The sequence below is a fragment of the Falco biarmicus genome, chromosome 19, assembly GCF_023638135.1.
Source record: "Falco biarmicus isolate bFalBia1 chromosome 19, bFalBia1.pri, whole genome shotgun sequence".
In the NCBI taxonomy this organism is placed as follows: domain Eukaryota; kingdom Metazoa; phylum Chordata; class Aves; order Falconiformes; family Falconidae; genus Falco; species Falco biarmicus.
The window spans coordinates 1677969-1692411 of NC_079306.1; the positions used below are offsets into that span (position 1 = coordinate 1677969).

A 14443-nucleotide genomic window follows, 5' to 3' on the forward strand; every position below is an offset into this window, starting at 1 on the left:
TAATCAATTATACCAGATATAGGCAAGAAACCCCATAATTTATTTTTTTTCTGCCCACTGGGCTGTTGTGCGTTCTCCTGGGATCCCCTGTGGGCAGCACTGAGGTCCGGCCGGGCACAGTCAGGGCTCTGTAGTTTTGAAAACTTGACCCCCTCAGAATCAAACTTAATTCAAGTCTTTTGCTGCGTTGCCTAGATTTGGACGTCCGGATTAGCCTGTGCTGTGGGATTACGGTGAGGATTTCTGTGAGGGCAGGGAAAAGGCCTGGTGGGGTGGCCAGGGCTACTTGATGGCGTAGCCGATGATGTGTGGCTGAATGGGCGTCCAGGGGTACGCCAGGCTTATCTGCTGCAGGTGCAGCTCCGAGAAGTTGGCCTCTTCCAGATTCTTCTGTAGCTCTCTGGTAAGGCAGCATCCATCAAAGACGAGTTTCCAAGTCTGAGAGCAGACCTGCTGCCAAAAATACTTCCAGCTGGAACGATCAGCGGCCACGTGCTCTAAGAAATAGAAAGCACCTCCCTGGGGAAAACAAAGGTCACCTTACAGAGCTGCAGCGGGCCGGGGACACACCAAACTTCTCCCTCCATCCCACCTCCTCTCACGTACAGACCAGCGCCGGTGCTGCTGGCTTGCTTGTCAGCATCCTCCCACCCCTTCCCCGCCCTTTTTTTACAAAGTTTGTGGTGTCAGTTGGCATTAATGCAAGCAGGAAACTTGCAGAGGCCTATTCAAAAAGTGTGAAGGATGTACTTGTTGATCCCTCTCTTACTGTAGCAATAGTTTGTTGTCTTTTTGTTTCAATTACAGTTGCTAGCATGCGATTCTTTTCGAAGAAAACCAAGTGAATTGCATAAATCCTACTCAAACTCAGTGTTTTTGACAACCCAGAGGATTGTCTTGAATGTGCCATTTTAAAGGCTGAAAGACTACTGCAAAAATACCCCAACAAACCAGCTTTTCTTAATCTTTAACTTGATTAGTATACTGCAGGGACTGAAGGCGTTTAATTATTAGACTGTTCTAGTCATACAGGTAAATCAGCCCCGCTTCTAAGAAGCTAAAACAGTTTATTTAAAATGCAGACTATCAGTCTGTATCAGAGAGCTTCCCACCCAAAGAAAATCTGGTGTCTGTGGGGAAGGAACAACACCACAGGAACCCCCCATTCTGCTTTAAATGATTCACAGTAATTACTTACAAAATTAGTGGCAGTTCTAGTTAGCAGACTGTTCCTTTTAGGGTTTTACTTCTAAGAAAAAGACAGACTGACCGGTATGTTGCTACTGCTTTGATTTGATTTGATTGCACCATTTAGCAGTGCAGAGTGGTTGTGGGTCTGGTTTGTAAGCTCGAAAACAAGTTTGGGGTTTTTTTCCTTGTTTTTATTTTTCTTTTGGTGCAGTGCCTCTGGAATAGGTGATAAAGGTAGTAACAGAACTTTTAATTCAGATACTCACTGGTCTGAGCACTCGCAGTACTTCCTTCAGGGTGCCATTGACATTGTGCACAGAGCAGAGGACCAAGGTGCAGACGATGGCATCCATGGAACCACTGGGCACCTGGTGCAGGTCTTCTCCTGCAGCTGTTAGGAAACCGTTGTAGTGGACATGCTGGTTCTTGTTTATGCTTCTCAAAAGGCCTTGCTCGAAGTTGGGGTTTACGTCAGTGCATGTGACTTTGCAGCCTGGTGGGTAGAACTGGAAGTTGGCACCGCAGCCGGTCCCAATCTCCAGCAGCCTCAGCTCTCCTGAGGGGCCTGTGAAGTCAGGTAGATTACAAAACAGCTCCTGCTTCAGCTTCTTGGTTTTCTTTTCCTGGCTTGCAGAAAATTTCTCTATCAAGAAAGGAAAAAATATCTTCCTACAGAAAGGCTGCCATATGCCCAGGAACGATAGCAGGTAGATGGGAGTGGCGAGCAGCACAAGGCACGTGCGGAAGAAGAGGATGCTGGCCTCCATCATTTCCAGCTTGGGGCAGAGGGATCTGTGCTGAGCAAAAGTAGTTCTGCTGTGTGTCAGAGCCCTCGGAATTCTGTCAGAGCCCTTGGTTTTCAGACAGAGCAATTCATGTACTTGCCGTGTGCCTCCCGAAGTATATTCAGCTCCTTGGATCAATCTGGTAGACTTTTCTCTAAAGCTGCTTTTAAAGTCTGGTCACTGGCGAGGAAGGGGAAAGCAGGATTGCATACCAAACAGCTCCCATAGCTTCCCAACTCTGGCAGGAGAGGAGCGGCCAATCTCTTAGGTAAACCAGAATAAAGCAGGCAGTACAACTTGGTCTGTAACCTCTGGCAAAATACCCTAAGGCAACCTAATGTAGTGCTGAGCAGTTTCAGGTTACAGGTTGTCTCTTAAAGCAGCCGAAGTCTTTAGTGAGCTGAAGAAAATGAGTTAGAACTCTGGATTTGCAGTAGGTGTTTCTTTGGGAGTTTGATTAACATTGCAGTTAAACTGCATTTGTTTAAGATTTAATTTTTCACCCCATTGTAAGTAGCTGGTTAAGCAAGTCAGCTAGTTGCTCTCTGTGCTCTCTCTGCAACAGAAGCTTTCAGTTTTTCCACTACATGGACACCTGAAATACTTTGATATGCTCATTCGGGCTCCTTTGCAGTGAACAACGTTGCTTTTTTTAATTATCTTTCTGACCTTTCATGGGAATCATGGAACAGAGATAAAACAATTTATTCAGTAATTGCTGCATACAGTAGCGTATGGCTTGGTTTTAGTCACTTCACACGTTCGAGTCAACAATGAACGGTCTGTTCTACGCTGAATGCATTCTGTGATACCTTTGCAATGTTGCAGTGGCCAGTGCTCTTTCAAAAGATTTGGTAGCCGTGTAGGTTGGCCACTAGCGCTTCTTTGCTCTGCGCCAGGTGAGCCTAGTACAGGAGGACTTAAGGTCCCTAATAAAGGCAGTTCTGTTGGGAATTGCGCTGGAGAACTTTGTTGAGTGACCGATAGTCCAGTTGTCCCATGAGTTACCTCCTCCCTCTAGTGGTAATAAAGCAAACAGAAAATCCAGCATACGGCAGCATCGTTACAGACTGCTTTATTAACGAACTCTGTCGCCATACCCTCATACCTCCACCTTGTGGCAACTGCATTGGAGAAACAAATTGGAACAAGGGGAATTACTCTCTGTGTAGACTGGCTGGATGTGTATGGAGCACCAAATAGAGACATTAACGCATTCGTTTCTTGTAATCTGTTTCAGGTTTTAGTTCCTCGTTGCTATATCACAGGGAATCACAGAAAAGTTGAACAGTGGCCAAGGCAGCAGCACCTTCTCTTGGTGTCCTAGGGGAGTTGAACTGGGAAACACTGCTAATGAAACTCCTGGCTTTTAAAAGAGAGCTCTTTAAGGTGTGATCCCGATCAGAGGGAGAGTAGAAAAGCAAGAGTTTAAGCAAAGCTAAAACACGTTACTACAGCATGATAAAAGGGCTCTAAGGACATGGCTGCTCTCGTAGTAGCATTTTACAGTGGAGATGAGATCCCTGCCATCTGATTTAACAAATGCTAATTTTCTCCCAGGGTAAAAAGAAATTCCATTTTTTTGCTTTGTAGGTGGCTGTTTCAAGTTAAATCTGTGCTGACAGCATTAGCGTCTAACGGCCAGTGAGAAGCGTGGCAAGTGACCTGGTGGTGTTACGAGCGCTTCCCTGAATACACAACAGTCCTGTCAGGAAGGACTTGCACTGGCACGGGTGAGTGAATGCCTGCTCGTAAATATATTTCATAATGGGAAGACTGAAATGAAAGTGCTCGTAGTGATGCTGTATTTATTATGCATGTGTCCTGTATTGGAAATGTTAGGGGCTGGGCTTTATTCTCTGCCCTCAGGAAAACATTAGCCCTCTGTACTTGCTTCTGTGTATCTTCTGCTCCCTTTCTTCTCTCTCCCCCTTCTCAGCTCTCCAAGATCCTGACTCCTCCTTTATTCTTTATTGGACTGAAACATGTTGCCTAGGCTTCTTTCCAGTTTGCCCAGGCCCTGTGCTGCAGCTCTGTTTCAGAGCTCTATCCACATAACCTACCTAACCAATGGAAGAATGGGATTCCCGCTTGGAATGAACTGTGGCTGCTCAGGAAGTTTTCCATACTTTTGTTCTGTGTATGGGCTGACCGCAAGGGTGAAAAACCTTCTATAAAGCACAAAAGGAGTACTGAAGGGAGGCCCCGCAGGGCTCCTGGTCATTTATTTCACTGCATACCCAATGATATGAGGACTAGTAGGAATCCAGTAAGGTTTGACACGAATGCGCCTCAAATTCAGTTCTGAGAAATTAGTTTTCTCCAGCTCCTTCTGTGTCTCTCTGCTCAGGGAACACCCATCTCCAAAATACTTCCAGACCGGGTCACAGACCTTTTGCCAAAAGTAGGTCCAACTGGAATGATCTGCAGCCACGTGCTCCAAGAAGTAGAAAGCTCCACCCTAGAAAACAGTGCCATAAAAAAAAAAAAAAAAAAAAAAAAGAAAGGACTTAGGACTGTTGACATCTGTATGCAGGTATGCAGTATTTGATCTTTTCCATCTTGGTAAACACTTTTTTTTTTTTTTTTCACCTTTTTAAAGTGATAAAACCTTTTTTTGGTGCCTTTTATCACCTCTCTTGAAGACCAGCCTCCTTTCCTAGATGTTAGGCATGCTAAAGTCAGGGTTGTTTTGAACAGGGAGATCTCTAAAAGTCCCTCCGTTTGTGGACTTTGTGGTTTTGTGGAAGATGGTGGCTGTTACTGGGTGACGATTGTGCAAGAGGCAGAATCAGGTGACAGCAGGAACCGCTGCCACCAGTTTTTTGTCTCTGCCGTGCATGAGCTTGGACAAACTAACCTCCTTGTGTTTCAGTTTTTGCTCGTCTCAGAAATGTGCATAAACAGTTTGCTTACTCTACATACCAGGAAGGAAAAGAGTTTATTTCTTAATGTTTATAATCTAATGCCAGTAGAAATCTCATGTCCCAGGGCGGGAGAGGGGCTACAGTCGGTATCTGTGCTACGTAATAGTTCTGTTGTTGTCGGTCTCGTGAATGCTATTGATGTTTAATTGTAACTTTGATCGCATCTGCTCGATGCCTTTCCATGTTTGTAAATAACAGATAAAAAGCAAATCTGGTATTGTAAGCAAATCTTTCCTGTGAAACTTGTTCAGTGGCGCCAAATAGAGAAGTCAAAAGTTCAGACCTGATGTCTCCTTCCCCTACTTAGTGGAGCGTGTTGGGGATGATCTTATTCCCTCTTCCCTGGTTTTGCTTTGTAAGAGTGTGCAAGATTGCCTGGAGGAACTAATTGGGTTTTCTGCCATGTGCAGGGCTGAAGTCTCATTTACGCATGGAGACTGACCAGCTACACAGATTTAGCTCCCCTGTGTGGATAGGATTTGTGTTAAGTGTAACTCTTCCCAGTTATTCTGAGAAAAAAAGAGTGCATGTAGAAGACAAGCGGTATGTAAATGTGGCATTTTACAAGCATCACCCTAGATTATAATGAAAATACCTGCTTAGCTGGGTAAGTTTTAAAGATAAGAGTATCACTAGAGAAAACACATGGCAACTATGTACTGAAATTGTTAATGATTGCTGGTGTTACACTGCACATTTCTTCCTGCTTCCCTCCCCATATTCCACATTGTACTGCAGTAAATCCTGCTCATCCAGTACCGCTCTGCTCCTGCTCCTCCTCCTCCTCCTCCTAGCTCCCAGCACCTCCTGGGTTGTGTTTTGGAGTTTTTTAGTGGTGGGTTTGGTTTTGGTTTTTTTTACTCTTTGTTTCTGAAACAGCTTTAGCCTTGGAGTTTTTGCAGCTTGCCCAACTGCAAGCGCAGGAGCTGGGATGCTGGGTTGAGTAGCTGCGTCTCTCATTTGCCCAGGCAATCACAGCGGTGTGCCGGGCCTCCAGACCTCCTGCCTGCTTGGCACACAAATCAGCATCCCCCATCTCCCTCGCGCTGCCCCCGCTTACCAGCCTAAGCACCCGCAAAACCTCCAGCAGGACTTTCTGGATGTTGGTCACAGAGCACAGCACTAAGGTGCACACCACCACGTCCATGGCGCCGTCCGGTATTTGATGCAGATCCTCGCCAGAAGCAACCACTGAACGTTCAAGCTGAAGGTGCCGGTTCTCCGAGAGGCTCTTGAGAAGGAACTTTTGGAAATGCGGATTGGGGTCGGTGCAGGTCAGCCGGCAGCCCGCTGGGTAGAATGAGAAATTGGTGCCGGTGCCTGTGCCGATTTCCAGCAGCGTGAGCTGCCCCGAAGGGCCTGCAAATTTTCTTAGGTTGCTGAACAGCTCTTGTTTTTGCCTGTAGACCTTACGGTTGTAGATGAGCGTCACCTTCGCCATGACATATGGGAAGACTTTCTTATAGAAGGAGTCCCATAAGCCCAGGCAGGCGAGTGCGTGGAGGGGCAGGAGGAGGAGCTGCATGCATCGCTGGAGGAAGATGCCGAGCAGCATCCTTGGAGCTGGCAGCTTGTCACGCAGCCCTGCTCGCGTCGCTGCTGCCAGTGCCACCTCTGAACCGGATGCATACGTGTCCGTCTGTCTGGCCCGTCTGTCTGGCCGGGTGCCAAGCGCCTTCTTAAAGCGGCAGCACCTTGAGCGGGGAGTGCAGCACCAGCGTGCGGGGCTGCCTTTGCTCCTTGGTGTGTGGCTGGCTTTGAATCCGTCGCCTCTACGGAAACGCGTGAGCAGCGGGTTGAATCGGAAAGCTCGCAGCCTGCCTGCTCGGAGCCTGCCAGCAGGGAGAAACGCCCCGTCCACACCTCGCGAGTTCGTTTGCTGTTGGGTTTTGCTGACTGCTGCATCATCGCAGCCCTGAGCTGCAATGGGGGGCTCTCCCCACGTCTCTCCCCTCTCCCAGCAACCTGCAGCTTTAGGTACACGCTCATCTTATAGGTGCTACAGAGCTTGCTTAAGAACCCCGGACACTTGTATAACAGAAGGATTGCACCCACCATGTAGAAATCTTTCAGGCTATAGCAATCCCTCTGGCTCTCCACATGTAATATGTTTAAATTCCATGGTCCTTCCAGCTACTCCACTTTGGTTTAGCCTCCCTGGGCTTGCCCGGTGCCTGTCACAGCAAAGGGACGTGGTCACCGACGCACAGACACCCCGTGTGCTTTGCAGAGGCGCCTGTGTGACATACTCTGCAAAGCCTGCGAACTGACGAGGCAATTCGGAGGTCACCACACCGAAGGTGAAGGGAGAAGCAAGAGCTGTGATGATGGAATAAGGAAAAGGCAGTATCCTTATCAAGCAGCTTGGATTATTTTTTTTTTTTTACTGAGCAGCTGTGCGCTTCTTAAAGAGACAGCACAGCACCAGGTAGTAACTGTTCAGAGCGAGGATTACAGAATTTCTGTTGCCCGAGTTCTGGGTAGTTTTGTTCTCTTTTAACCTAAGGAGGAGTTTTATCGTGGGGTTTTTTGGGTTTTTTTTGCTTATAGGCAAGCAAAACCATTAACAGGAGCTGTAGTATTTATCTGCTTTACAAGGAAGGAATATTTTGGAAATAATTTCAGACTCTGTGTACACGCGTTTTCTGAAGATTCCCTATCGACCTGGATCGGGATAACGAACCAGATCAGTCCTGGCTGATCAGAAGGGTGGAGAGGGCAATCCACGGACGCGTAACTCCGCGTGGGGACTGTGCGGAGCTTCGTGCCTCCCGTCTGAGATAGAGCCTCTCCTAGGCTGTGCTAGGATGACTCTGGTCAATTAGGAACTTTTTTTTTTGTTTTGTTATCACCGTTCAAGCTCTGAGGGCATTGACCTATTTATTTCTTTAAGCGCCTTGCTTAAAGATATCTTACACAAACCGTAATAACACCCTGGGGGCCCCCAAATGTCCTTGAAAGTATTTCTGGTGCGCAGCCCGCCCCAGAGGGACCCGTGTGCCCACAGTTCCCAGCAGCTCTGTGGGTGCCCTAGTTGGAAGCCTGGGTGTGCTCCTGCATCTCCATCCCTGCGGCCACTGCCAGCAGCGCTGCCTGGGTGCAGCTCTGGGTGCTTCACCCTGCTAGCACCCACATCTATGTAAGGAAGGTATTTTTTCGGGTGTTGTGTGACCTAACTTTGATGTTTGGACACAAACACTCTCTATTTGGGAGATACTGCCCTGTTTCTCAGCAGTTTGTTATCAGTGGATTGTTTTTTCCTGTATTTCAGTAGGTTTAGTTCTGCTGATTTCACATCTGCAGGACGATCAAGCCAACGAAGGTCCAGTTTGGACTGAAAATTTCTCAGAATCTGCAGCTTTCTGTAGCAGTTTATTTAATCTAAGTGCTTTTGATTAGTTAGGGCTTGAGATATCTACATTTTTTAGGTTGCGCCTGCCCTTGTGTTACAGTAAGGTAGTCCCATAAAAGTCAGCGATGTAAAGTGAGGGCAGATTTAGTTCCTGTGTCATTTCTAAAGCAAGATAAATGAGTTCTCCAGCACAGCGCTGTGTCCCTAGCTTGTCTGCTCAGCACACAACTCCAAAAGCTTTGCTCAGAGGACAAAGATTGAAAATTCAGCGAAGAGGACATTTCTGCAAGGTGGATTTTGTTTGTTTTGGTTTTGTTTTCCTAAAGCAACAGCCTAATACGGTGTTTCGGGTTGTTCTTTCAGCAACAGAGGCAGAGTCTTAGGAAGAGCGGGAACTATGTCACTATAAAAAGTGATCCTAAGATTGCCATCATAAATTAATAGGCATAATGTTAATAGGTATAAATTCTGTGTATAAAGGAGGAGGAGTCATCGTCTCTTAACTGAAGAAGGGTAACTTGGGTTGATTATTAGCGCTGTTAATCACTGTTTTCCTAGGGAGAATGGAAATCTGTGTGTATGACAGGCTTGTAGGTGAGGACGATATTCCAGGGGAGAGTTCCAGCTCTCTGGTGAGCTGCTGGGCATGGGGGAGCTCCACAGCTCCCCAAGAAACCTGCCAGGCGCTGAGGAAGGACTGGTGAGAAGAAAACCATTAGCCCCGGTGGCAATTAGAGGGAAGAAGCCAGTACAGTGCCTGGATCTGCCGGACAAAGAGCATCACGGCACGTACGGCGTAAACATTTATGAATTTTGTAAAATCTTCCTGTTTCCAGCTAATCCAGGGTGGAAGCCACGGAGCATTTTGCAGCGACACATTCTGTGATGTCCGTGGCCTTTGGAAGTATGAAGGGAAAAAAAAAAAAGAATAGGAAAAAGTGTTTGGCTGCTCCAAAGTTTTGGGTTTGCTGTGGCGGTGACACCTGCCCGGGCCACGCTCTCGGTGTTCATCACGGGGCTTCTGCGCTTAATTGCGAGGTCGGTCCTAATGAGTGAAGCTTTGTTGGCTTAAAAGTTTGGCGGTCGTCGTTAATTGTTGTTCCAGAGCCACAGCCCCCTCCCGCCCAGGCCCGCTGCATCGCCAACCGCGCGGGGTTTTTTTCCACCGGAACCGCGATAGTTGCCGCTATCGCGACTGATCGCGGTAGGCGCTGGCTGCCAGCCGTGCTTAACGCTCTGCGGCGGGGCCGGGGGGGCTTCGGGCCGGTCCCCCCCCCCCTCCCAAGGTAGGGTTGGTCGGGGGGACGGGGGCTCCCCGGCGGGGGCGCGCACGGGCGTTTGGGCGCGCTCCCCCCGCCCCCTGGCGGTGGGCAGGGGCCGGCGCGCCGTGCGGGGAGGGGGGGGGTGGGGAGGGGGGAGGGCAGGCGGGGGGGGGGGGGGGGGGGGGGCAGCGCAGGCAGCGCACCAAGATGGCGACAACCGCAGTTCCTCCTGCAGCTCCCCCACCTCCGCAGTCCAGCAACGCCTTGCGGGAGACGCGCTAGTGCAGCGGCCACAGTAAGTGACAGCCCCGGCGCGGGGCCCGTGCCGGGGGTCTTTTTGCTCCCCGGATTCTTCTTCTTATTTTTTTTTTAATTCATATATCCCTCCCCCCCCCGCCCCGCTCCCAGCAGCAGCACCACCACACTCTTCCCCCCGTCCCCCCCGCCGCGGGCGGGGGTTTGCCGCAGAGCGATGTCCTGGGCTCGCGTGGGGAGGCACGGCTGGTGCAGCTGCGGGGGGGCTGGGGTAGCCCCCTGCCCCAAATCCGCCCCTTCCAGCGGCGGGGGGCTGCAGGCGGGGGGGGGGGCCCTGGAGCCTTCCCCCTCCTCACCCCTCGGAGGAGAGTTGGCCCCGCTGGATGCCCGACCCTGCGCTCAGGGAGGGGGTGCGGGGGTGCTGCCCCCCCCCTCTCCCCCGCCGCCCCCCGCGCCCCAGCAGCAGCCCGGGGGCTCCGGGGCGGCCCCTGCCGCGGGTGGGCGAAGCTCCAGCCGCCCCTTCCCGCCCCCCTCCCCCCCCCCCCGCACCCCACTGCAGCCGGGGGCCCCCAGCCCCGTGGGGGAGGGGGGTCGCCAGACCTCCAGCCGGCCTCGGGTCAGCGTTCCCGAGGTGGGGTGGGGGTGGGGGCGAGCCCCCCTGTGCGTCCCCGCTCAGCCCGCAGCGGTGGGCCACCCTCCCCACCCACCCGAGGCCCTTCTCCAGGCCCCGTACCGGCGGCTGTGCTCTTTGTCTGCATTGGGGGGGGAGCAGAGGAGGGCTCCTTGGGGGGGTCTTGGGGCTGCCCCCCCTCAGCCCTAGCTGCAGAGCCGGGCAGCCCCCTGCCACCCCCTTCCCCCTCCTGTTCGGCCTCCCGCTGTTTGGGGCGGGGGGGGGGAAGTTGGAGGACAGTTTTGGGGGGGCGATGCGTGGGGCGGCTTTGAGGTACCAGGCTGACCCAGATGTTGGCATCACCGTCACACTCCTGCATCCTCCCCCCGTGCCCGGCAGATGTGCTTTACATTTCCCTTCCTCTGGAGAAGGAATTGCACATTCCCAAGCTTTTTCTAGGCAAAATCTGGGTGTCTTCTTCCCCTCCCCCCCCCTCCCCCCTTTCTGGTGCAAATTATGCCCAGCTGATGTGGGGGTGGGGAAGCTGGAGGAGATGCTCCACGGCAGTAGCTGCAGATGATCCGAGGTAAAGTCTAAAAGTCTGATGGGAAAGGGGAGCGTGTGTGAGCTGGAGCTCGGCTTCTCCCAAGGGCCTGAGCTGGATTTTGGAGGTGGATCCCAGCTGTGGCTGGTTGGTCACCGCTGGATTTCCAGGGGACCGTCGGGGGGTCCTCCAGGAGCTGGCGGGGGGGGGTGGTGGTGTCAGCTGATGGGGCGCGGGTTGTGCCTCTGCCATGTGTAGACATGGAACATGGTCCTTGCAACACTGCAGCGTTCCACCCCCAGCGGGGACCCATGACCTGTATGTCCTCGTTTCACACTGGGGAAGGTTTAATTTTGAAGAGCGAGGGTGTTGGGGGAGCCACGTTGCCCCCTCCTCATCTCTTTAGAGGCAAAAAGGGAAGGGAGCTGTATGGCAGTGGTTTCCCACGGGTGGTGGCTCCAGTCTGGATGGAGAGGGCCTGGAAGCATTCTTGCACAGGGATGCTTATTTTTCCGTGTTTGTGATGGATGCTCCTCTAAGAAGAGATTGTGATGCAGGGCAGGTGGCAGGCTGGTGGGCACCCCGATGGGGCGTGCAGGGGGAGCCCCAGTGGTGGCGTGTGGGGGGGAACCCCGATGGGGCGTGCCAGGGGGGAGCTCCAGTGGGGTATGCAGGGGCGGGGGGCAATGGGGTGTGCAGAGAGAACCTCAGTGGGATGTTCAGGTGGGAGCCCACTGGGGTGGCTGGTGGGCGCCCCGGTGGGCGCCCCGGTGGGGTGTGCTGGTGGGCGCCCCGATGGTGGCACACAAGAGGATGCCCCGGAGGGTGCCCCGATGGCAGCGTGCAGGGGGCAGTGCCAGTGGCAGCCCCGGTGGGGTATGGGGGGGGCAGTGCCGGTGGCAGTGCTGGTGGCACATGCGGGGGGCAGCCCCAGTGACAGCCCCACTGGCTCCCCTCAGACCCCTCCCCACGGGGGTTGAGTGCCACGTGCCTGCACGGCAGTGGGTGCAGAAGCAGACAGCTCAAAGTGGGGTGGGGGGGACATCACATCCCATCCTGGCGCTGGGTGCTGTTACGTCTAGTTGGTGAAGCTGCGTGTAACCTACACGTAGCCGCGGGCGCTGCGCAGCAATGGAGGAGTTAATGCGTGTCAGAGCCATGAGCAAAGGGGCAGTGCGCGGTGCCAGGCTGGTTGTGCTTTCCATCCCTGTGTGGCGAGAGGTCCCCATCCTTGGCTTCGGTTGTGTTTAAATAAAATAATTAACGTGACCGGAGGGCTCCGTGATCCTCCTTTGCTTATTTCAACACTTCTCCAGTGCCGTTCATCCCGGGTGACAAGGACCTGGACCTATTACAGTTTAACCAGTTATATAAGCTGGGGCGGATGGCTTGTATCTGGATCATGGTATGGATACTGTACTGCTCGGCGGAACAAGTGTAATTACGTGAATATTTTGTGAGCAGAGTTTCTAACAGAAAAGAGGTTGTGTGTTGCGGGAAATTGAGCACGGATGTATTTTCGTTCTCAGTTAAAGGAGGTGAAATAAAACAGAAGCCGAGCCGGTGTTGCCTGAAGTTGCTTGAAAATCTAAAGTCACCATGTATTCTTCCTTCCCCTCGTCGTTATGTCTGCGTTCATTTGTGGGCTTGCTGGGCTTGTTTAGTGTACTTTTTCGTTAGAATGATGTGACGTGGCTTTACATATCAATTGATACTATTTTTCAATGGCTGGAGAGGCTGTATGTGACGCTGGGCCATGCCGTGTCCATGCGGTCACATGGTTCCCATTCACTATCGATCGCCTTCCTCCCCGAGCAGCTGCAGCTGCCATTGACATCAACAAATACTGGAATCGATCATTTAGTCTTGTGTTCAAAGCAATGGTTTGGATTAAAGAAGGTGCGGTAAAATAACAAAAAAAAAGCACTGGAGCTGGGAACCAGCACGGGGAAAATAATTGAAGGAACCGCGGGGAGGAGGTTGCGTGGGATGGCTTGTGGTCGTAAGGGGGAGAGCTTGGCATCGTTGGCTTTAATTTAGTGGGGTTCAGAAAGAATTAAACGTTCAGGCTTTCCCCCCATGTCCTGTTACTCCCGGAGTGGATGGTGGTGGAGCTGGAGGATGTGGTGGAGGAGGGGTGGCTCGCTGCTGCAGGATTCAAAGTCCTCCTTGGCATTAGCTCAGACTCCGGACTTGACTTCCAACACTTTGCAGGGTCTTCTGTCTTCCGAAAGGCTGGCTGTTCCCAAGTTTGAGGACTTCTGCCTTCTCTTCCCTCGGCCTTACCCTGCTGCACAGCGTTATTCCTGCCTAATGGAGCACGTCAGCATACGGGATATTTTAAGCAGGCAGAGTAGCCGGCAGGGGCTGACCTGTAGCAAAATGATGAAATTGCACCTTTCTGAAACCAGCCCTTTCAAAAGGCAAAACTCTTGCTATTTAAGACCTAAAAATCCCGTTCCGTGTTACTCATACTGCTCCTGTGCTAGCAGAAAGGTAGCTATGAGGAGGTTATAAAATATCTGAGCAGTTAATTCCAGAAGGATTTAAATTAAAAAAAAAAAAAAAAAAAAAAAAGCAGCAGTAATATTTTTCATTGTGGAACAGCGTATAACACATCATGAACTTTACAGGTAGTGACCTTAAAGTTATGTGAATAAAACCTTTGTTGCTGGACAGGTAGGGAGCAGAAAATACTGAAAATGGCTAAATCCATCTCCTTTCTCTCTTTTCTCTTGATAAGTACACTGTTCCTTATTTTTACTAGGACTCCCCCTAGGATTTTTAAAACTAAATAAAATATCCCTGCCTGCGGTTGCTCCTTTTCTGCATGCTGGGCGTGCTTTGGCTCCTGAGGGAGGAGGTGCTGCTTGGGGTCAGGGGCTCCTACAGCTTGTTGGGGCTCACTGGCAGCATCCCGCTCTCCTTGGCCATTGCGGTGACGTTCCCAGTGCTGGGTTTTGAGGAAGGATGCTTCAACAAGAGCAGCCAAAGCTCATCATGCATCACTTACAGATCTTCTCTCAGCACCTCAACTTTTCTTTCCGTGGCTAAGCACACAACTGTTTTCTTTCCGTGGGTAAGGGCATGCCCAGACATAAACCACATTGTTTCTATAACTGAACGCTAGACAAGAATATTGTTATTCCGAAGACCGGAATAATAAAAAGTTGTCTTTATTTCCAGGCGTGTTGACTTCCCAAGAGGTGTCCATGCTCAATATTGTTCAGAATCAGACCAGTTCTAAGGAGCCTGACCCTTACCCAGAGGAGCCGGGCATTATAGTTGTGAAGTTGCGGAGCTGGATACCTCATCCTTAGGCCATTTGTGGATTTAATAATAGACCTGAGTGATTTAATGTGCCTTGAGTGATCCACAGGCCCTTCAGCGTGAGACGCATCTCACTGGAGTGGGAAAGTGCTCTAAAAACGTGGGGTTGAACAAGGAATTCTCCTGTTTCAATGGCATTTTCAGCAGGAGAGGAACTTTGTAGTGACTGGCAGGTGAAATCTGTAGC

The 14443-nt window shown here is 51.1% G+C and overlaps 3 protein-coding genes across 7 annotated transcripts in view; 1 reads left to right on the forward strand and 2 right to left on the reverse strand.

The window, feature by feature from the left end:
- Positions 1–19: 19 nt before the first annotated feature.
- On the reverse strand, positions 20–2236 carry LOC130141162 (N6-adenosine-methyltransferase TMT1A-like). Its single transcript, XM_056321902.1, has 2 exons — positions 1458–2236; positions 20–519 (listed from the first exon to the last, which is right to left on the reverse strand). The coding sequence occupies exons 1-2, from the start codon at positions 1959–1961 to the stop codon at positions 283–285; spliced, it is 741 nt and encodes a 246-aa protein (XP_056177877.1). The 5' UTR covers positions 1962–2236; the 3' UTR covers positions 20–282.
- Positions 2237–3026: 790 nt separating this feature from the next.
- Positions 3027–7367, reverse strand: LOC130141163 (N6-adenosine-methyltransferase TMT1A-like). The gene is made up of 2 exons (XM_056321903.1): positions 5964–7367; positions 3027–4437 (listed from the first exon to the last, which is right to left on the reverse strand). The coding sequence occupies exons 1-2, from the start codon at positions 6456–6458 to the stop codon at positions 4201–4203; spliced, it is 732 nt and encodes a 243-aa protein (XP_056177878.1). The 5' UTR covers positions 6459–7367; the 3' UTR covers positions 3027–4200.
- The window catches only part of SCN8A (sodium voltage-gated channel alpha subunit 8), a 64730-nt gene continuing 53514 nt past the window's right edge, over positions 3228–14443 (forward strand). For 2 of the 5 annotated variants that reach the window (XM_056321839.1, XM_056321838.1), the window contains exon 1: positions 3228–3709. The gene's annotated coding sequence lies outside the window, so the exon portion shown is untranslated. Of the gene's footprint in view, positions 3710–9700; positions 9813–14443 lie in introns of those variants that run through there. The other 3 variants (XM_056321842.1, XM_056321841.1, XM_056321840.1) reach the window with 2 other exon arrangements.

Coding starts and splice junctions, on each gene's coding strand:
- LOC130141163 (XM_056321903.1), bottom strand. CDS start 6,458: ATGCTGCTCGGCATCTTCCTCCAGCGATGCATGCAGCTCCTCCTCCTG. Junction 4,438..5,963: donor TTTTGCGGGTGCTTAGGCTG/GTAAGCGGGGGC, acceptor ACTGTTTTCTAG/GGTGGAGCTTTCTACTTCTT.
- LOC130141162 (XM_056321902.1), bottom strand. CDS start 1,961: ATGATGGAGGCCAGCATCCTCTTCTTCCGCACGTGCCTTGTGCTGCTC. Junction 520..1,457: donor TACTGCGAGTGCTCAGACCA/GTGAGTATCTGA, acceptor TGTTTTCCCCAG/GGAGGTGCTTTCTATTTCTT.